At 44.3% G+C, this 23,831-nt stretch overlaps 1 protein-coding gene across 1 annotated transcript in view; it reads right to left on the bottom strand.

Annotated features, from left to right (window-relative positions):
• The window catches only part of cdh2 (cadherin 2, type 1, N-cadherin (neuronal)), a 59,060-nt gene that overhangs the window by 14,399 nt on the left and 20,830 nt on the right, over window positions 1–23,831 (bottom strand). The window contains exons 3-8 of the mRNA XM_068701969.1: window positions 8,291–8,511; window positions 4,264–4,431; window positions 3,196–3,351; window positions 1,947–2,091; window positions 1,473–1,645; window positions 184–321 (exon numbers count right to left, since the gene is read on the bottom strand). Of these exons, the coding sequence (XP_068558070.1) occupies window positions 184–321; window positions 1,473–1,645; window positions 1,947–2,091; window positions 3,196–3,351; window positions 4,264–4,431; window positions 8,291–8,511 (1,001 nt within the window). The remainder of the gene's footprint in view (window positions 1–183; window positions 322–1,472; window positions 1,646–1,946; window positions 2,092–3,195; window positions 3,352–4,263; window positions 4,432–8,290; window positions 8,512–23,831) is intronic.

The following is a 23,831-nucleotide window of genomic DNA, read 5'->3' as shown; positions in this document are numbered from 1 at the left end:
ACTTTACGCACGGCTGGCTACTTGCATATCTGTATGGCTTCAGAAACGCTGGTCAAGCAGAACTAGGTAAGTGAGCAGAACTGGCGGCTGAGTGCATATACGGGGTGAAACAGGGGTCCTCGTGCTGCTTTCCCTGGGCTAAGATCGCCTCGTTGCTGCCTCAGATATGAATTTGTTTCTTACCATCTCAGCGGTGAACTCTGGTGGATTGTCGTTGACGTCCGTGACTCTGATGACAGCAGTGGCTGTGTTGGAGAGGCCGTACATGGGGTTGCCCTCCATGTCCGTGGCCTGGATGATCAGCGTGTACTGAGGCACTTTCTAAAGGGAAAGGGAGGAGAGGCAACAGCAGGAATTAAAGCTTAATTCTTTCTTCTTTCAAACAAAATCAATTCTGTAGCCGTTTTCAAAGAAATCTCACTGAATTGTCAGTTTGTACGTAAATGAGGACAAAAGTCATCTTAACAAATCGTCAGCAAAATAACATCTTCATTTTCATAATTTGTTTTCTGGACAGTTTTTTTAGCTTGTGTCTCTAATAAGCTGGCACTTCAATGCACATCAGTACGACTGTGTCCAACCTCAAATGAAACAAACCTGGCCAGCTTCTCAATTATGATAACTAATGGTGGCTTTTTGTATAAATCCCATTCATTCTCTATGGGGGATGCCAGTTTGCGAGTGTATGTGTGAAACTTGCGCCTCTGCTATGTACACCATCATGAAGCTAACAAATGACTCTCTTCACATTAAAAGCCACTCAGGTGACGGACCAGTTGCTAGGTAATGAGAGTCGGGGCAAATTACTTTCATGGTGGCAACTGGCGGACATAAAACGGCGGCCCCAGGGCGGAAGTGATTGAACAGCCACCTAGCCAAATTGCCCTCAGTAGAATTGCACCAACTGGCTTCGGCTGTCTATATTTATTTTTATTTATTTTCGCAAACAGCCATGCGATCCAATTAAATGGGGGGGGGGTAGCATTTACAGCAGGGGAAATAGAGAGGAAAATGGGGTTAAAGCTTCTGCTTTAGAGAAAGAAAGACGGAGAGGGCGAGAGTGAAGGAAAGGAAACATTTAGCTGCTCAGTGATGCACGCTGCCTCCTTGTAAGAGTAAATAAGTGTGAAAGAGTCCATTTCTACTTCTCATTTAGTCGGTAATCAACTAAATTCACTTAGGCTCATTAGTTCTCAGACAGTCTGGATATTAGCAAATATACTCAAGCTGTGTTTTGTCTTCATATAAAAAAAAAAAAAAGAAATGTTCAGCCCATGTATGTAAACAGAGATGCGTTGATATAAATCTACAACAGGTGACAAATGCAAGAGGAAAATTAATCAATATAATAGTCTCACTTAAATGCTGAAACAATCAAGTCTACATTCATAAACATTGAGTTTCCAGAAAGCTAACCAATAAACCGATGGACCAGAGAAAATGAATTGTAGGAAAGATGACGAGTCAAGCACCTCTCTGTCCAGGCCTGCCGCCACCGTGATGATGCCTCCCGTCTTATTGTTGATGGTGTACATGTTGGAGGTGGGGCTCTCTGGGTTCTGAGACAGGATCTTGTAGCGCAGCATCCCATTGGCTGTTTTTGGGTCGTCTTTGTCGACAGACGTCACCGTCATAACAAATGTTCCTAGGGGACAGGAAGACAGAGAGCAAATACGTTTAACTCATTCGTTTATCGGCAATCAAAAGACATTAGGAGTTGAGCGAACACAGCCATATTGAACGCTGCTAGATTTAAAACTGTAATATAGGAATCCAATGTTCTTTCCTTGTGATCTTAAAATACCCATGAATGTTTTAATGCAAAGTCAACAAAGTGGCCATCGATGCCGTTTGGTCTGCCAACGCTACGGCGGCATGTGAGGCCGGAGCTCAGACTGCAGCCAACCGGTCACTCGTACGGTGTGGGGCTTCGCGTGGTGCATTACCTGGCTTGGAACCCTCTGGAACGGTGCCGTTCCAGATCTGATGAGTGAACTCGGGTCTGTTGTCGTTCATGTCGATCACATTGATCACAATGTCAATAGGGTTTTCTACCTGGTTGCCGTTCAGGTCCACCGCATGAGCTCTCAGCTGGAGGAAACACAAACACATCTGGGCTATAGAAAGCGTTGGAGCAGGGACGACTCTCGACTGTGCAAACAATATATTGGGACAGAGCGCCAACTACTTGCTCAATGTCACCCACTGAACTCTGCATTTAATTCTGGTTTCGTAAAGACTAAATTCACACATGATTCGTTTTTTTAGGGAGATACCTGCCAGTTGTCAACAACACGAGCCTTTTAGCTGCGTTTTCATGATCGTCTCTTGAAAACAAACTGATTTCATTCAGTACCGTTGCCTACACTTGTTCAGCACAGGTTCACTTCTGTTTTAGCAAAACAACTCTGATTTGCTGCGTTTTTTGGGGGGGCATTTTTGCACTTCAAGCACATCTCTCCTGCATACACACAACTGCAAGGTTGGTGCCTCACACAGCAGTTCAATTGACTGCATTCATTCTCTGGAATAAATATAAATAACAGTTTATTAAAAAAAACAAGACTATGAACAGACTCCTTCAGAAGTAATGCCTTAAAGTCTAGTTGAAGTGGAAATAAATCAATGAATTATACTGAACGTGGAGTGCATACAGTGAGTTTAGTAGTAAAAATGACTCACAAGTCAGCGACAGATAAAACTGAGCTCCTCATTGATCAGCAGTTCACGGTTCAGTTTGAACGTCTGTGAAGGTTTCTTGTTGTGAAAGTCTTTCGTGACCCTCAAAGATCACGTAAGTAGATCATCATTTTAACTACAGCTCTGCTTGATGTCTACCGTTTTGTGTTAAAGCACATGCTTGAATAGCATTAAAAGCTAAGCTATATAATTTAAAGACCACAGCAATGTAATGGGAGAACCACTAATGAATAAAGCAGCTCTGAAGGAGTCGGAGGTTATCATAATGCATCCAACACACTCTGTTCAAAACACCACGCTAAGTCCTCTACATTCTCAGACGGATAAGTCAGACTTCCTGGGAGACCCCGGTCTTTATTGGGTCTGAGCAGACTGTATAGGCTACACATGACCCTCGGGCACATGACAACTGGCAGGAATGTACAGCACGGACAGAGTGAACACCATTTTTTAATTAGATTTTTTTTTTTTTTTAAACTATTGTGTCTGACATACATGGAAGTTGGAGATGTGCTCTCGATCCAGGGGCTTGTTGACAGATAGCTCTCCGGAGATCGGTTCAATGATGAAGATGCCGGTGGGGGGCTGGTCAGCTCCAGGACCCGTCACACTGTATCTGAGGGACCGGTTTTTGTCGTGGTCCGACCGGATCTGTGGGTGGAAAGATTTATTCATGACAGCTGCAAAACAATGCTGACCATACCCTGGCTACCACAACAACATGGACTGATAGTTCTCTTTTGACATTGACATATAAACACTTGTACCGAAGTCTATGTGTTCATGCAATGTTTATTTTAGTACCAATCACAGTATTGGTTTAAAAATAAAAATGTAATTTCCATGTAAGTGAAAGAGTGCATATGAAGAGAGTGTGTGTGTGTCTGTGTACTGATGTTCTGGGCCGTCTATCCTGTTTGCCATGTAAGCCGAGACCCTCTGTTTGCTCAGCATGGATCGAGGGTGTAGGCACAGAGTATTTCCTCATCCTGGTATCATCCATTACAGCCCAGAAACATCCTTCTAATATGACCGGATTAAATATAAAAGCACACAAATAGCATGTACAGGACTTAAAAACTTGGTTTCGGAAGTCAGCTTAGCATGCTGAAAAAAGGATCTACTTCTTAGCTGTCCCTGGGAGTGTTGCTTGTCCTCTGTGAACCATCTACACCGAGCCCTGACCAGAGAACGGCGGCAAATTAATTTGGTCGTGCGTGTCCTTGAGCCATGATGAAAAGGAGTATAATATCTCAACAGGCAACCAAGGAACAATTGTGCTAGTGGCAACTTCAGATTTCTCTCTGCTTCTAAGTAATACCAGGTTACATCAATACCGACCGGCGACCGGCCCTTAAACAAAAGCTAAATAATACAGCGGGGAAAAAAGAGCCCTGACCTTAAGCAAAGTGCTGTAAATAGGAAGCATTTGGAGAAGGTATACCTCTAATGTCTGTGACCCTCTGAGTGGGAGCTACAAGGTTGTCATATCTAGCAAAAGGCATTTTCTTTCATGTCGTGAGAGTGGTGTGTATGTGTGTGCGCTTGGGTGAGCGACGTTACCCGGACAAGCTCTTGTGGGAATGGGCCTCGTGAGTTCTCTGGGACATTGATTGGGGGGATGACCCAGTCTCTTTTCATGCGTTTGAGTGGGCTGTCCGCGTTTCGGGATGGAAACGCTATTTCCTTCAAATCCTTCGACATGACTGGAGGGGCAGCAACTTGCTGGACCTGTGAAAAGGAAATGATTAAGTTCAAGGGCTGGGCAGTGATCATATCTTTGCAGAAAAAAAAACATACGAGTTCATTTTTAAATCACGCTAGCGGCATGGCTCTACGGATGGCTTCGTTGGCCGGTCGATCGTTCCACCGCAGACTGAAATGGCACAACAGCTGTTGGATAGATTGTCATGAAATGTTATTCGGGCATTCGTGGTCTCCAGAGGATGAATCCTATGGCTTCAGTGATTCCTTATCCTTTAATCTAGTGCCATAATCAGGTACAAAATGTCCATACATCCAATACCTAAGCACAAAACTAATGGCATGTCATGTCATTTTATTAGCTAGTTGGCAAACATGCTAAACTAAGATGGTGGATAAAGCACTGCTGTGCCTAAAGTCAGCCACACATAAATGCTAGCATTGCTGTATAGACTCTTAGTCTTGTTATGTTTATCCTGCGGTAATGAAAGACGTAATCCCGATCATGTATCCATTAAGCTACAATCAATAGCAGCCGGTGCCAACCCAAATACTGTCGCGACACCTTACTGCAACGAATGGTATTTCGGGCTGACTGACGACTCATTTTGGTTCCATCAAAGGAAATTGATGTGGTGATAAAAGCAAACAGCCTGCAATTTCCTGCAAAACTAATAAGCTCTTCCAAATGCCATTCGATACGTATTCAGAAATGTGTGATCAACCACACAATCCTTTTTTTTGCGACTTTCTTTGTAGCTTAAAATATCTACAGTACAACATGCGATGCCTTGAAATGCTTTGGTGTGGTTACGGCAGCAGCCGCACACGGCCAGCCCACTTTGCTTTAAACGGCAGACCCCTTCTTATGTCCTGATAAAATGCGCCCACACAGACAGACCAGCTTCCATAATGGATCTGCCATCCTCCCTCGGCTGTAATGAATGAGATTTGAAACAAAGGAGGATGGTACCTGCAAGCCAGACACTAAACACACAGATGGCTCAAATTGCCTATGCCGCTCCAGAGACTGAGGAGACTGAAGTAGTGCCAGGGAAAGTTAAAATAACCTTGAACGAAATGAGGCGGGAAGGAAAACAGAAAAACAATATGTAAAATCCGTCAATGTCAATGAATGATAGCTGGGATTTCAATGGAGCGTTCAAGTCCCTTGAAGTATCTTCCCTACTGTTGCCTGTAATTATTCAAATGTTGATTGGTTGTGAGGTAGTCAAGTCCTACAGAATACTACAAAGTGCCCTATGCAAATACAGAAATTAATTACCCCTTTGTCACCTTATAGCGTGACCCATATCCCCCCCCTCCCCCCTCACCTCCTAACATCTGGGGAGCTGTCGCAGAGCTTCCACTAATCATGTTTGAAATCCGATTATACTGCTTTCACACATTGGAAATGCAGAGAGGCGAGCGGACAGATAGCGAAGGAGCATGCTTCAGAAATATCTATTACCCTATTAGAATGGGCGCGAGTGAGGGCAGTAATTATTTGCAACCCGCGTCTGGAATGATGAATGGCACGCTGCGTTCGTTCAGCCCAACACGCATCTATCTGTGGTGTGCTGGAGGTCCCGAGCCTATCTACGCTCTCCGAACCCCCCCTCCATCTTCCCACTAGGAGTCTACTTTAGAGTCCAGGAGAGTGTTCGGCTGAGTGATGACCTGCGTGTGTGTGTGTGTGTGTTGGGGGGGATTAGGCATGTGTCTATTTTCGCTTCTTTGAAAAATTCTCCCTTTCAGATACCGACATGATTTCTCCTCACGGACTCCGAGGTTGTAATAAAGGTGGAGACGGTGGCCTAGGACACTCATGTTAATGAGGATATTGTTTGGTTGTCATTGATTAAAATGTTTCCCCAAAGGCTGCCGCAATCATGGACTAATAAAAAAAAAATGCAAATCGCTTATGTGATTAAGAGATGCGTGATGATTCATGACAATAATTGTGCTGAGGGGGAAGATAACCGCTCATGACCTCATAATCGTGGGAGATACGGGAAAGTCAATCCTTGATTTCATTACGGACAAATCAGAGGACAAACCCAACCGCTCTCCACAGACACAGATCAGTAAACAGCTGCTGGTGATGCAGCTGATAATTTGTACAGAAATGTACAGCCAATGTGGGCTTCTGCTTTTTATTGAAAAAAACTAAGAAAAAACCCTCTGCTTGGGACAAGTATGTATTTGCCTTTGACCGGCCGACAACAGTGAGTAATGGTCCCATTAAAAGCACATACCTGCAGGAGTCCCAATAGTAAATGAGTGTCAGTAGCTAACGATGGTGTTTTGTAAAGCCATGGAATCATTACCGGCCACAGGTTTAATTTCGGCCCAGCAGACAGCAACTACACAATAACTGTTGGCGTTAACTTTTAATCTGCACCCACGCTCAATAAAACACCCGCCTTTCCTCAGATTATCTGCTTTGCAGCCCGTTTAGGAATGGCCACTTGTGGCCATTTGCTTAAGTGTATTACAGGGATAAAAAAGAGAGAGAGACGCACATCGCTCCTTATAAAACAAACACTATTATTGCTTTTGGGGATGTTCATTAAGATGCCAGAAGGCTAATGATTTAAGATCTTATGGTGATGATCATTAACGTATGCACATAAAGGCTCACTTGTACCCTACGGAGTGGGTCAGCATAGAGAGCAGCACACAGAGGAGAGAATAGCAGAGACGCACCGATCGATCAGCCGATTTTGATCTGGCATGACCGATGACCGAGTCTCAGATATAGACGATTCTCTGCCGGTCAAATACATACGCACGAGCCACGCGATGATTAGCGTCATGCACACAGCGGCACAGGCAGTAACCCTCCTACTGTCACAGCCACACGCACCGTGTTGCCAACTAGATTTAGCAACTTTAGATACAGATTCATAAATAGTTTTGTATAAATAAATAGTTTTAGATAGATAAGAAATAGTTGACACTATAATTGGCATACATACACAGTATGGAATAGTTTCTCTGTTTCTTCTCTGATATGTAAATACTATTTACATATCATGTTCCTTATTTCTAATAGAATTTTCCATTAAAGAGAAGTTACAAAAATGTTTGTGTGCTGTCAAACCAGCTTTTCAAACGAAAGAAAAATGGAAAATCTAAATCTGACAAGAAAATTGCAATCAGTGTGAGTGTGTGTGTGTGTGTGTGTGTGTGTGTGTGTGTGTGTGTGTGTGTGTGTGTGTCTGTCACCACTGTAGCTTTAAAGCAACCGATATTATCTAATTGAGCAGGATCACATAATCCACTGGCACTGAAGTTAGAGACCTCTACAATAACACGGCCTCTCTGCGCTTCTTTTCATTTCCTGGTTACCAGGCGGACAGAAAGGACATGAGCAGTGCTTGTTTTTTTGTGCACTTCCTCTGATCCACAGCCAGCCGCGATGTTGACACATGAGCACACGGCCATTCTAACTAATTGCAGATGACTGCGCAACACGTCCAGCAGAACGGTTGGAGCTCAGACAGATGCTTCCCGTCTTCCACAGTACTGAGAGAGGCGTGTCCCCGTTTGGATGATAAGGCAATAACCTCACAATCGCACGGCACGCTCACCAAAAATCAACTTTACGAGGAGCCATTTTGCATCTGCTCTCGCTACCCGCTGACCGTGTAGAGTATATGTTTGTGCTCCTACTAAATTGACACATTAAGTTTTAATTAGCGAGCATCCATCCAGTCTCTCGGAACACCTGCTACAATTTAGGGAACTAGTCATCTGTGAATGTGCGGTGTGCCTAATAAGCGTGAGTTATTGGATGCGAGGGGGGAGAATTGATCATTCCACCTTTCTGCAGTCAACAAACAAGTCGGAGATGTCGTGGAAGTGGTTAAGGCGCATTCACCTGCTGGCTGGAGGGCGTGGAGGCCGTCAGCCTGACTTGGGCCACCCATTGCTGCAGAGTGGTGGCGTCGCTGGCCTTGATCAGCAGCGGCGACGCGGCGGGCGTGGAGTGCCGAATGGTCCTGACGCCGTAGACCACTCCGTCGGCTTCTATCCGGAAGTCAGACGGGTTACTGCATTCAAACCGCACCAGACCCCCTCGGCCACAGTCGACGAACCTCACTGCGAGAGAGAGACGAGGAAAACATATATATATAAATAAATCAGCCCAAAAGTGAGGGAGAAACCTGGAGGGTAAAACTAGCGATAGAGACAAAGGAGGTGGAAGACAGACAGCCAGCCAGACACAGAGGGTCCACAAAGGTTTTCTGATTTTCCCTCTCGCTCATACATTATTCACCTCAAGCTGTGCCCCAAAGGTATTGCTCAAAACAGGTGCAGTGGAGGAGAGAGTTGGAGGGAGAGGAAAGGAAAGGAAAAAGGGAAGTGTGCCCCTTAAGGCCTATTAAATAAGAACCCTAAACATTGCATTAAAAACCTGAAGTGTAAATTAGACTGTCTAAATGCCCCCACTGTGCTTGCATTTGAGGAAATACATGCAGTGTGTATAAACATGTGTCTAGGATTGTGCGGTTTCATTTCCAGCTATAAGGCCATCACATGCTAGCTTTGTCCCCCCATGACATACAGGGTTGCCTTCCGTGGATGACTGCCGATCTGCAGCTCCTCCAGAGAGAGAGAAGTGTGTGTGATGTTTATTTCATCAGCATGTTCACACAGGAAGAAAAACAAACAAAAAAACAAACCAAAAAACACAGAAACTCGCACATGCAAACATACACTGCAGACAGGTGGCTCATGGGGGCTGGAGTCCCACCGGCGCCTCAGTGGCACAACACCGGTTCATGTTTCAAGTGAGTGACACTACAGCCTACATAGCCCCTATGCACACACACACACACACACACACACACACACACACACACCTAAGAGCATCACGTCTGATCCTTTTGTGTGGATATGTTTCCCTGAAACCACCCCTCCCCCCGCCCCCCTCATGTTTAGGGCGCACAAAACGGCATAAAGGAAAAGATAAAAATCCCTTCCGGCCACAGAGATCACAACGTTACCATATATCGCTTGTGTGGAGGCTCGGCTGGTGCCGCTTTGAATTATTAAAGGAGATGTGGAATTACTTAACAAAAGCCTTGAAGCAGGGTGCCTAATCTTCCTTTGTGCTGCTACCTTGGAGACCCACAGATGTCTCCAGAGCGTCGTGTGCACTCGGAGGCGCGTCAAGTTCCTCTGGGCTCAGGGAGAGGATGCAGCAGATCCACTCAGGGTCCAGAGGAAGTGTAGCCCCCAGACCTAATTTAATAACTCTTGTCCTAAAGTGCACCCCTCGCTATTAGAGGTGTCGGGGAGATGCAACGCGGTGAGGAAATGAACGATTCTGCAGTGACGGAACATAATATGGAGTTTTGTTTCAGTTCAGTGCGAGTCCGTGTTGACGTTTTGCCGTCATTTACCGTCCATCGTACGCGTTTCTCTTCTCTGAGTTTCACCATCCACTAACTTGTTGATCCGGTCGATGATACGTGCTTGGTGTTGTTAACCCCGTTAGGAGATGCAGTGACTTAAAAACAAGTAAGAGAAGAAAAGCATTGAGTAAGAAAAAGTCCGCTGGCCGCTAGGCTAATTCATGCAGTGTGAAATGCAATATGCTTTCAGTGGTGCTATGTAAAAAAACAAACATATTTTCTCAAATTACAGCACACTTATAATGCACAGCAGAAGGATTTGTGTTGAATGTTTGTAATGTTGATGTGCTGAGGTGGCTCACACAGATGCATGTTTTAGATGCAGCTTTATATACCATAGCTTGTCTGATTTTGACAGCACTTTCTAAATAACGAGGGCGTTCAGATCTATCTGACTGCTTGTACTAACTGTGGAAAAAGTAGCCATGAGCTGTGATATAGAAAAAATTGAGGATGCGATACATTGAGATGCATCGAGATTCGCTGACAGGTGAATTAAAATCGAAGCGTGACTACAGGGAAGCTTTACACCTCAACAACCTACTGCCAATGAACGGCTGGATTGGGCGTCTGTAGCTTGTAACAGCAGTCGAGGCCAATGTTTCCAGGTAGGTACCCTTTGGTCCCAGACGTACCCGTGCTCTTAGTGAGCATCTAAAGGCACAATGGCTGAAATCAACAGAGCAGAAGGAAACAGAAGAACAATGTTTTAAAAAAGGTGTTTTTTGAAGCAAGTTTTTGAATGTGGGAAATAGAATTCAAGTAAGAGAGAGAGGCAGAGAATGAATCAGAAACAGAAGGTCGCATGAGGGAACTTTGTCATGCAGTGTAGTCGCAAAGTATCGACCCTGATGAATGAAAAATGAAATCTTGCCATACAAAACGGGGAGAACAAATCTTCTGAAAAGACCATGAGCTGCACTCCATCACAGGCTTCTGCTAAAAGATTTAAACACTGACGAAACAAGAACAAAACTTCACTGCCAAGTTTGCAAAGTCGTCTCAATATTGCTCGACGGCACACAAGGTGAAATAGCATCGCAGGAGAGCCAGCGGTCCCAATAATGAAGATGGAAGATCATGACAAGATCTTTCCCTCCATACTGGAATACACTTGATATTGACCATCTCTGTCCGGGCTGCTTTTGCTCAATTACCCTTGACCAATTAGCCTTTTCTGTTTTTTTCCTCCTCCTCTTTGAACCCGGCAAAGCTTACATCAGATAGATGACCTTCTTTCTCTGGAGGTGTTTCCCTAAAGCCAACCGCCTGTAAACTCAAAGCCTTCTGGCAATCACCAGCCAGCCAAAGTCAGCGGATCCTCAGACAGAGGAGGAATACAGAGTAAGGGACGGTCAAAAGAACTCACAATGCATCAGAAGACGGTCCACAGTAATGTCTCACTCACACTACTCTGACTGAGGTGTCAATGCTACGTCATGTTATACAGCAGGCGTACGTAGAGCCAAAACAATTAGTCGATTAATCAATAATTAAATGAATTAAAGATATTTGGACTGTTGGTCAGATAATATGAAGAATTTAAAGACATCACTTTTGATTGTCATTTATCACAAATTTGTGATGTTTTATAGACTAAATTTGACAGGAAGCTGGAAAATAAGCGGTAAATTAATTCATAATGGAAATAATCATTTTCGCTTCTATAAATGAGTTGCTTTCAGGTAAATTAGTTGCCCGCAGGTATGAGTTTGGGTAGCACTTGCTAATTATAATAACTTGCTATTTCGTCTCCGGCCATTCCAGTCATCAGTTTGCCACAAAGTACCAACAGGACTCCCATAATGCAACACTGACTTGTCCGATCTTAAAACAGTAATGTATAGACTACAGATGTCAATCTACCTCAACTCGTTTGATTTATATTGTTTTAGACAAAACATTTATGCTTTTAACCGACTACTTATCAGCACGACCATCACTAAATGCATTTAAGCGTAAACACTGAAGCCGCAGCCCATGTGCTTCCATGTTCTGTCCTACAGGCACTCTTGACTACACACTTTTTCTGAATGCGTGTTGCGGTGCACTTGACAGCGGCGCTTCCCTTGTGAGTTATTTTAGCCCCAGAGCTGAGCTCCGGCTCTTTAACATTGTCTGAAATTTGGCCATCAGGACAACCTCCGAGAGGCCTCTTCAATGGTCGGCCCCCACGGCAATCGCTACACAAACTCCCAGCAGGCGCGGCCAGTCCCAATGATAATGAATGAGCGTGTCCAGCATGTGTCTATTCATTTATCAGACGCGCTCTGGCGGCTTATAAAACCACGGGAATGTGTAGCGCGGCACCGGTTTAAACCCTGGCTGCTGCAACCTCTCCGTATCTATCTAGATGTATCGGCTCCCCAAGGTGCAGGGCGAGAGGAGGATCTTGGCTGCCACGCCCTATCAGACATGTCGTCATGGCCGCTACGATAAAGGCATTTGGTTTGGACAGAAATGCCGATGCAGCAGCGGGGGCCTGGGGGTTGGGGGTTTAAAAAAAAAAAGGGGGGGGGGGAGAAGGAAAAACAGGCCTGTCAGCAGAAAGGCCTGTCCAACTAATACCCTGCACCGGGGCCCAAAATTACCTCCGACTCAATGGTTCTATTCAGAGCTTAGATGCCCCCCCCCCCCCCCCCCCCCCCCCCCCACTACTGACAAGCAACACAAAACCCCCGGCTAACCTCTCCATAGTGCCAGAGTGCCTCTCTATTGTCTGCTCCATCACGTGATAACTAACTCAGACAGACACAAATAGTTAGGGAGAGATAGGGAGAGGCAGTGAGAGAGAGAGATACATTTAATTTGAAACATGGAATGTGGGCTGGGAGGCTGCGCCGAGGCAAAGACAACGTTCCACAATCTCGGCTTTTTAACGCCCCTTCGCCAAATATATACACGCCGGCTGAAAGTCCCTCTAATGTGACAAGACTGAAAGCTCTCATGTGAGATCATCCCAATACACCGTCACTCATTTTACCGGGGAAGCGAGGTGACTGGCGGTTGAGAAATACTCAGCGTAGGCGTTTCATCAGTGGCTGAGGATAAATGCAGACCCAGGCAAATGCCCCGGCGGCGGCCCTCCCGCCCGACCCCGGAGAATGGTGCAACAACCCCCCGACAAAATGCATTATTCGCAAATGAATGTGACCAGGTTTAGTACGGTGGCCTGCACCGGTGACGAGACAATGCGATATGAAGCGGAGGCTCCAGCTGAATTCGCTGTGCGAGACATCCATGCCAGCGCCGCTGTTTATAAGATCCTGTTAAGCCCCGGTGGAACTCGCTCCATGCTACCTCAATAACAACTGCTGTGATATGAAATTCTAATCCAGTCCAGAAATTGTGGGGTGAACACACCAAATTAGGGTCAGCATTCTCTTACAGCGTACGGACTTTGTACCCCAACCACAAAAACATCCTTCACAGCGTGTTCTGTAATTGCCCAATTATTGAACAAAATGCTGAAAGCGCCATACACGTTTTTCTTTCGCTAATTCTTATAAAATGACTGCTTGCTATGCGTAATTGTGCATGCATATGTTATTCTCTTTAACCATACTTTTTTTCTAATGCTATTATTATGAATGTCTACAGCTTCAAGGCCGGTGAGCAACTTATTACATATTCTATTCTTCACAATTATGGCGATTTCCATGTAGATGCTTAAATAACACTTTTTAAAAGTAAGTCGTCCCCTTGAAAATGACTGTGGTGTTGCTCTCTGATCTGATGCAATAAATAAAAATGAAATTTATAAACTATGCGCATTTAAATTAATAATTTAAAAATACTACTATCAATAGAATGCTGATGGGATAAAAAAAAATGTTGCCGGACAACCCCTGAAGTTAGCATGGCACGGGTTCCCTAGACAAAAAGTCAACGGGGTTTTTCCATTGGATTTTTTGCAGAAAATAAACTCTGTGACTAACACAAGTTTATGATACCGACACGTTTTGTTCAGCAAGATAATCCTCAAAAATGAACTCATACAATCCGCTGAAGTAAAAAGCCAACATTGGGCTTTAAAGGCCCTACGCCACGGTCACATGAGCGCCGGTATACACAATGAAGAAGGACTAGTTAGCATGATGACGTTAGCGTTAAGCTTCAATATGAGCGGTATTCACTTATGTATTTTACACCATCGAACAAACATCTAGGTGTTTAGCTTGTGTTAACCACAGACCTTATATCAGGCGTCTCATCAAAAACCCAATTTAAAAAAAACAACTTTGAGAAGAGGGAATGTTAACCCATTCCCGGGTTTCAGGACTCATTCCTGCAGCGCTCTACTGTGTCAAGAATGAAGTCAATAAACGTTGGCCTGTGAAGACATCATCAATCTTTTGTAATAAAACAACCAGCGCTGGTAGAGGGGCTTGAGGTGGTGCTATGTTGCACCGCTGACTCGAGACATGTCTAAAATATCCACGCATTCTAAGAAGATGAGATGCAGGGACTAGACAAAGACACTATTTTCTGTTTTCAGAAAATAGAGTATTCTTCAGAGAAAGTAAACTGTTTGTAGCTGAAGCTTTGGATCTGGGAATGATGATACTGCCTTTTGCCAGACTAAGCCCTTGAAGGCGTTTTGCTAATGCACCGCACTTCAAACGCGCAAAGCATTCCATGCATTTATAGCTGGGCCTAAAATATGTAAGGGATTTGCATGAAAAAAACATGCAGTGTTTGTACTCTGTTCAGTGTCTCTAGCAATTAAGAAAACTAAAGAGGGATTGCACCAGAGCATAAACACATTTAATAAGCGGCTGGCTCGCTTTCCCAGCGCGATTGCAGTGACCAATCCCCCCCCCCAAACACTTGGTTTGTGTGGTTTATGCATATAGTTGGAGCTAGTTTTCCTCCCAAAAAACTGGTGCCTCAGTTAGAGAATTTTGAAGAGGCCCTCAAAAAGACGCACTGATACTACCTCCCCTTATCCCACAGCGAGACATTCAAGAAGCATGGGCGTCTGAGCGGGTATAGCCAGGAGTTTGCTCAACCTAAAAGATTGTTAAGCTCCCTTGATGTAGAAAAACAGGCCCTGAGGAGAGGGAAACTATTTTCATGTGTTTTGACGTGCTCTCTCTCTTTCTTTTTTAAAACGTGCATTTATATCCTATTTGCACGTGGTCATTTGCTCACCCAGGGCACAGCAATCACGTTTGACAAACACCGTATTTAAAAAGGACAATTAAAAAAGTTCGCAGACTCCCCACGAGTCACCTCCTTTTCCTTTTAGAGTGGCAACACTTCCCCCTGTTCTCTGTGACGTTTCGACAATGATTGGCCTTTTAGTAAACTACCACCACCCTCTCCACTGGCTGTTTTCATGGCTACACAGCAGCTACATGCTTGGTAGATACCTGCTGAGAAAAAGAAAAGCTCGCTGAACGCATCCAGCCGCTGTGACATTCATTAAGAGCCTCTTATTCCTGTAGCAAAACAGGTTTCTCTGCGCAGGAAAAAAAAGAAGCACGATGACAGTTGGGCTCTTTTGAATAAGTAATATTTGCCCTTTTCAAAATTACCAATCTGGATGGGTTGGTAGTGGAGGGGACATCACAATTATTCTCAGGCCTTTGTTGGGTAAATGACATGATTCTGTGTTTTTCCAGTACAATGACAGCCGAGCATTGTGTGGATTACTGTGTCACTGGAGCCAAGAGCTGATAAGGCTAAGCTACATCCTTCTGCAGTTATCAGCGCATAGCTACTGGGATTTCTGCTCCGCGAGTTATCGAGACGAGCGGCTTGATACGCAGGCTTTAGCGGGGCGGTAAACTGACCATATTACCGGGACGTCAAACCCCGCTCGCTCTTTGTGATGTCTTTCAGATGAGCTCGGCGGAGGCTTACAGGTTGTTATGAAAAGCATCACATGGATCTGCTGGGGGAAATCAAAGTGATTTAATGACAGAAAATCTGCCTTCCAGTGTCCTTTCTCTTTTGAGTTCAAAGGACAATAATTGATACTCTAGAATGAAACTTCTAATTACTGTGGACTGTGATGGGGCTAAGCGTTAGGTAAATGTGACCGCACATAACGATGTAGCCTCCCGTCTCTAAATCACAGAAGCCTTTCTGTGCACAACGTCGCCGATGTAAATCAGAGTTATATTAAAATGAGGTGTTGAACTTCATGACCACAACAGCTGTTCTTTGACCGCCTTCTGTCCTCCCATAAGAAGGTCAGAGGTTTTTAATTGCTCTCTATTCCCCATTTCACCTGATAACTGCCGGCACTGGTCACTTTGTTCAATCTACAAAAGGCTTTTGTGATTAGCGGAGGGACGGAGAACAAAAGCAGGTAGGGCTAAAAATAAAGCAATGTGTGAGGCTGGAGGCCAGCGGTGGGTCAAGATGTCGTTTAGAAATCAGAGTGGGAATAATCATCATTTAAAGGTGGCCACACGCATCTTTTCTTTTGTATTGTTCCTGTATCACGGAGGCCACTCTCTGGTGACCGTACACCGCAGTAATATACATTTTTAGGGGACGCTCCGCTTTGCAGCCATCCATCTCTGCCGTGCCACCGTGCTGATGTTTCAGTGCTCAGTACTCGGGCACTTTGAGCCGGACAGGAAGCTAACTCATGTCTGAGGCTCGCGTTGGGTGAGAAACAAGCATGAATATTAAACATCCGATATTGATCGCTTTCATTTATTATGCATCTACTGAGATGCAAGCAAAGATGCTACTTAAAAGAAAGGAGCTCAAGCGTTATGCCCAGTCAGATTCCACAAAAACACGAGTTCATTTTGATGTATGAAACTCATTTCATCACTTTCCTATATAGACATACAGTGAAGAATTTGCTCAAATTAGATGAAAGAATTGGTGGTATATGGGCTCTTGGATATATTTGGCAGTTAATGTTCAAAAGAAGGCAAGTTTAAAAAGGACAGCAGCCAACGGCTACCTCAGCCGATCACTATGAGCCCGAGCCCCCCCCCCACACACCCCCGAGCTGAGCTGATAATTTGTGAAGAGGCTCGTGACGAAGGCCAGGCACTAAAACTGCCTCGGTGCAACCTGTAATGTGACATTATTAGTTCCTTTTGATCTCAAAAGCACGGACTCGGAACTATTTAGTTCCTCCCCTTGATCATTCCCATCAAAATACCCTCATGGAAATCAAAGAGACAATGAAGGAGGCAGTGACCATTGGTGAGGTAACCTCTGCTGGCATGTTCGCTGGGCCTTGTAAGACTTTTTTGGAATTACAGCAGCAGAAAGTGTCTTGTATTGGATTTGTTGCCAAGAGAAGAGACACAAATATATCCCTCTGCCCAGAACTCTACCAATCATTGTTCCGCAGGGACAATCATTATCCAGGGCTCTTGTTGGGGAGGGAAAAAACTGAATAGGTGACTTATGCAATGATGTCAGTGTCTCCCTCTGCTTTCACCAAGTGGAAAAGTAACAGTGTTGAAACCACACATTGTTAGGGTGTAGGCTCCAGCTTCACTGTCTCTAGCTGTAGTAAATATTGTCTGTCAAACACCAATGCTGCAGCTCTGCACTGGCAGAGGATCTCCTAGCATTTTAAGTCAGAAGGGCATGTTTATGGAAATTACATCAACAATCACTGAAGGTACTCACTCATTTCAGAAAGAGAGTAAACTGTTATCACTGCACAAAACACACCATCGGCGTCTCTGCGGTGGAAGGCGGCTGGTGCCAGACAGAAATGCCAGTTTGGGTGAAAACGTCTCATGTTTCAGTCGAGGGTGGAAACATATTGCATCAATTAAAATCCTGACCACTCGCACATTTGTCATTCGTGCAATGAACGAGTACGGAAGCTGTGTTTTTAGCCACTTTTCTGGGCATACAGCTGAGGAATGAATTACACTACAGGAGTGGTTGGAGAAGCTTCAACAGCTTTTTAATTCTTTAAAAAAACAAATGTTACCAGTTCTCTGTGAAGAAGAATATACTGTGTGTGTGTGTGTGTGTGTGTGTGTGTGTGTGTGTGTGTGTGTGTGTGTGTGTGTGTGTGTGTATGTATATATATATATATATATATATATATATATATATATATATATATATATATACATACATATACATACATATATACACATATACATATATATATACATATATATATATACATATATATATATATATATATATATATATATACATACATATATATATACATACATACATACATATATATATATATATACATACATACATACATATATATACATACATACATACATACATATATATACATACATACATACATATATATACGTATATATACATATACATATATTTATATATATATATATATAAAGTTTTGTATATTAGAAATGGTTATGAAAACTGAATTAAGAAAGATGAGTTTGATCACATTTATTATCGGATATGTTCTGAGATGGTTAGAAGACAGACGGGACCTCTACTGGGAGAAAACAAAGCACGGTTAGCTAAACGGTTCATTAAAACTTTGATTTGAACGGGGCAAAGGTTGTGCAAATTAATGTTCAAGAAGACAAAGACATTTCCCAGGAGATGGACCACCGAGGAAGCTATTTGTGCGTTATCATTTTTAATAAAATTAAAAACAGATGTATGTGGGGGCGTGATTAAATTCAGACACATTGTCTAACCTCCTGTTTCATTACCTGACACGGAGTTCATTTAATACTGAAGGGAGGCAGGTTAAGCCACCGTAAATAATAACCATCATGCGTGACACGGGCGAGCGTCCTCTCTCCATATGTAACACGCATAGCCATACAGCAGCACGTTGTTAATGATAATCCTAAAGCCCTCACCTGCTTTCTGTCTACTGAGCCATGTAACCATCTCGATCGCCTCACTATATTTAAACGCATTTAAACTTTCATTACGTGGTGGCACACGAATGACCGGCCCACACAAACACAGCGGCAAGGACGTTGTGATATTCAAGGCAATGCAAAAGAGTATTATGAATAATATTCCAGTTTGAATCATACGTTTGGTGAGTCATATTCACATATGCACGGGTGACCAGATGTCAAGGCTGCTTGTTACCATGGGTGTAAAATAATGTATTAGAACTGTATTGAGAAAAGAAGTGCAAGGCAGAAAAAAGGATTGAGATTGTGCACAACACAACAGGAGCAGTATTAAACATTCTGAACATTAACATAGAAGCAAACAACTATTATCTATGTAAAGATATAGTGAAGTAAAGTCTACCTGAGCAGAGAGTGAAGTCGCTCTCCCTCCGTGTGTGTTGTTATCCGAGTTTCTCTGTGCTTTGTTGGCGTAGCCGGCCACGCTTGCCTTTTAGTGCATGTTCATGCATGTGAGCGCGCCGCACTGGCTAGCTCACAGCCACTCTCATACTGCAATTACAGCTGATAACGCCGTCCTGACCAACAGCGTAGCACCCACCCTCCTGTTCCCCTCAGTTCCTCCTCAGGTAAACACTGTTAGCTCTGTCAGCACTTTTGCCATAGTTTGCGCCGTTAGCAGCAAGCTGCCGGCTAACCGCCCACATGTTAAGAGCTGTCGAGAGGCCAAACTAAGTGCTCCCAATCTTGGATCTTGCACCTTTAAGGTGAACTTTAATGTTTCTGATTCTTCTGAGTATGTCAAGTTTGATGACAAAGCAAGACAATGTATAGAAACTGCCCACTACGTTTAACCGGAGGTGAGATCTAATCTGCCAAAAAAACGTGGCTGGTTAGCATTGATATATGCCAGTTATGCAAATTACATTTCAGCCATTTTCTCAGCAATAATGACTCAATACCAATTAACAAGAAAGTGATAGCTATGAGAAAGGCATGGTCTGTGCGTCCTCTTTACCTTCATAGGGAATAATGCTCGCGCCTGCTTTGCATAGCTCTGTTGTCAATCAAACCCATGCAAATGACTAGCTCAGGTAAAGACTGATACGGTCCACTGAATCCAATTACAAACCCAACCACACACACAAACATACAATTTCTGTCCACTCCCTCCCCCTTTTCTTTTTAAACATGCGCGCACACACATACACACTGGTGCGCATATACACTTTCCCTTTATCCTTTCCGTGCACTCAAAGCAGAAAAAAGGCGCAGCAATTTGAGCCACATTCAGAAAGTGAAGGATTTTATTCAACGCAGGAGTGGCTGTAACAAGAAAAGACACGGCAGGATGAGATGCACTCACCTACAGCATGAGATGTAAAATAAAAGCTGGAGGAGGGGGAAAAAAGGGGGATCTGGGACCAGTTCTGGGGGCCATTATGTCATGTGTATCACAGTCACGAGTTCATGCCGAGTTTTTGAGAACAAAGCTAATGGAATTCCTGCTTCTTTGCCTTTTTCCTTTGGAGGAGTCGGGGCGCGGGCAGAAACAAGGAGAAGGCATGTGAATCCTCTTTGGCTGGGAAACAAAGCGGCAGACAAAGGAAGATGAGGCGGACAGCCTCTGGAGAGGACTATTATACTGTAAGATGGGGGATGCTTCTGCGTCTCTCTCCGAGTAAAGAAAAATTATTTACCGCGTTTGCACACACAGAAAATAATAAAAACAAAGTATATTCTGCCTTACTGCTTACAGCAACCTGTGTAAACTGTACACAACGTACATTAATAGATAATTAATTAAAATATTCCTACATTAAAGAAAGTAAGAAAGAAAACAACTATTTTTCTGAAGAGGCCATACGGATATGTGGATGCTTGTATTTTGAGTCATTGTGGTGGGCAGACCAGTCCAGTCACAGCTACCAACCATTATCCTCCTTTTACTCTCCTGCCCCACGCCGCACATCACGAGACGCTCTAAACCCCATCATAAGACCAAAACAAACCCCATGGCTGTAGCGTCACTGGATTTAGAAACATGCCTCCTCTGAAAGGTTGAGGAGAACAGAAGAAAAAAAAATCCATCCGCAAAACAATGACTGCAGGAAAAAAAAAAGAAGCTTCTTCAAAGAGAGGGATTAGGGCAGCTGCCAATACACGGGCTGTGTGCGTTTGAATCAATATGTTTCAAATTCCGCTTGAAACACAATTAGCCCGCCCTTAAAAAGGAGAAGACGAAAAATACACAGAGTCAAGATTAAAAAGACGGGCCCCAATGTTCCTCTCAAAAGCGTTCACATTCAACACACATACACTTCGCTTTTTCAGACGCATGACAGCTTGTTATGTGCTGCTCCAGGAAAGTGTGCTTTTGTACGTACACTGTGTTAACGTGTCAGCGACGCTCATCTCCTTGTACTGCGTCGTCGGTTCCTGGAGGTATCGAGCTACAGCTGAGGCATCGCGCTACTAACCTGCTTTGACCTGCTTGACCCTCCCCCACACGTAGCCGGTGCTCAGAAGAGATCGACTGGGCGGAATGGGGAGAGAAAAAAAAGAGGGCAGGCAGGTTCTTCTGTGGATGGATGGTGGTATAAAATCCATCCGCGCAAAGCAAATCATGACCCTCTCAAGGCTGAATGAGTCATATTTTCATATTGATAGAAAACACATATACTTCCAGTAGACAAATAAATCCATTTTAATGCTTTGTTTCTCTGAATGCTGGGCTGTTTGTAGACTATGAGGATGAGAAAGTGTTCTTCTGAATGGGATAGAAAGTTGGTATGTTGCGTGATACAGACATCTCAAGCACAATTCAAAGCACAGCTTTGAATTGTGCTAATTTGTTTAAAAAGTTTTCGACTGAAAAAAGAAAAACCACATCTGCTATCTGCGAAGATAAAATATGGATTTCTAAACATTTTCATGTAGATAAAGAATGAACACGGTTTCCCTCATGTGAGCAACATCTGCTTTACGCATTCCAAAAAGAAATGCATACGACGGTCCCACAACTGTAACCGTCGCCCGGTGCAAATGCAACATCAGGTGTGAACAATTAGTCTTGGCACCGGTCCAGCAGCAGGAAGCGTCTCCTCAGGCCTTATCTGTGTTCAGGGAACAGTGGAGCGTTACCATGTGGGGAGCATGGCTGTGTGACTGGACTCAGAGAGGAGAGCCCTCTTACTCCCATGTAATCAGCTGAACTGAGTGGGTTCAGAGAAGGATCTGTGCAGCTGTGCTTTATTACAGACACAATGAGTCCCAGATTAGGGGAACTGGAACTGGAGAGGGAGGGAGAGAGAGGGAGGAATCGCGTGGGGGGAGAAAACGACTCCAAACACATCTGTCCTCGGTTTGTCTGCAGCTACAACACCAAACCACAAGCACGGCCATGTACAAATCTGTCTTCGCTTGGAAAGGCCGCCTGCGGAAACGTTTTCCAGACCTTGGGGTTTTTGGGGGGTTTTAAACGCGAGGACTCATGGGAATAGTCCGCCGCCTCGCAGTTGATGGCGATGTTCGCCGAGGGGTCGCCTTAGCGTCGACGGGCGGCGGGCCAAACAAGCAGGTGGCACAAACGGGACTTGGCTTCTGGAGCCGTTGGTCGCCGTGTGCGTCTCGAGGAAACAATCGGGGCTGTATTTATTGTGGCCTTTAGTTTAACAGCGAGTGACGTGCCGGTCCCTGCTGTTTCTTTGCTTTAAAAGCAGCCCGGTCTGTCATTAAGCAGCGTAATCGTCGTCCAATTACACAATGCTTTCAGGCCAGGCCTGACGGTGCACCTAGGCGGCTGTGAGGTGAGCTTCTTTCACAGTGCCTCCACTTGAGTCGACCCTAAGCGACCCAGAGAGGGTCGAGAAGCGAGCTGCCATGTTTGTCCTGTCATTCTGCTTCAGAGGAAACTCTCAGGCAAACACAAAATGCAGGTTCACAGCATGTTATGCCAGCGGAGGCAAGATTCACGGGGAAGACATCCCACTACCATTAGAGCTTACTGAAAAGCCTCTCTATCCCCTTAGAAGAGCTTACGCACAAGGAGTGTTCAAACATCAAACCGCACTGTTGCACCCTGTTTGTCTTGCTTTCTTCCTTCACGTATACATGCAAGTAGAGGCGAGCCCGTTTCATAACACGGCTTGGAATTAATCCCACAATAAGATGAGTTTGAAAAGTGGCAGCATGGCTTTGTAACACAGGAGATGTTCCTTTGTTACAGTTTACTTGCTAAGAGAAGCTACAGCTAACTCAATGATGAAATGCTATTTCGGTTTGAAAGGACGTCGATAAGCTTCCCCATCGCTCAGGCAACGCTTTATTTTTCTTAGTTACAAGGCTGCCTGTAGGTCTTGCTCCCTCTCTCTATATCACACACACACACACACACACACACACACACACACTTCAAATTTACTTTAACTGTAACAGTTCCTACAAAGGGTCGCATCACATGGGTCGCGGCTTGTTTTTCTTACTTACACCGCTTCTCATCTAAGGCTGTTCTCCCCACATGCCTCCGATTCACTGGAGTGGGTGCAGGAATTATGTTTGGGTTTTAGCTTAATCTCATTACTTTCATTGGCTGATGAAACCCTGCTCTAAAAGTAAGCGTATTATTTATTGTTGTGCACAAAGTCTATCTGCACCAGGCGTGTGAGCGTGCTCAGATGGATGCAGGGATTTAAACAAGCAGTCCAGAAGTGATAATAATAACAATAATAACCTTAGATTTTTTTGTCTCTGCGGTCAGGGTATGGCACAGCTGCTTATTAACCAATATGTTCTCCTCCGATACTCTATATCCTCTAGGAGCACGCCGGACAGATCCGGCAATATACACGGACGCCCGAGATGTACGGCCTAGTAATTGACATTATATGAATTCGATAGCACGTGTCTGTAGCCCTGCATGGTAGTTGATGGGAGCAGTAAAACAAACTTTAATATCCTAGTGTGTTAGAACCGTTAATGATCAGCGCTGAGAGCAGTTAGGCTGTAACTCACTGTCCACTGCCGACGCACACTTTAATTCTCATGCTAGATGTGGACATGGGAGAGAAATTCCTCCACAGCACCCATGAATAACGATTCAACCGGTTTTCATACACACGCCAGCTCTGGGACGTCAGCATCGAACTCGTGGATCCCCAAAAACTCACCACCTTGTTTTCTCAGTAATGCC

The sequence above is a fragment of the Cebidichthys violaceus genome, unplaced genomic scaffold (assembly GCF_023349555.1).
Source record: "Cebidichthys violaceus isolate CVI_PGR_0920_01 unplaced genomic scaffold, fCebVio1.0.p SCAF_8, whole genome shotgun sequence".
In the NCBI taxonomy this organism is placed as follows: Eukaryota; Metazoa; Chordata; class Actinopteri; order Perciformes; family Stichaeidae; genus Cebidichthys; species Cebidichthys violaceus.
The sequence above is the reverse complement of the archived record's forward strand: the minus strand, read 5'-3'. Positions and strand labels throughout refer to the sequence as shown.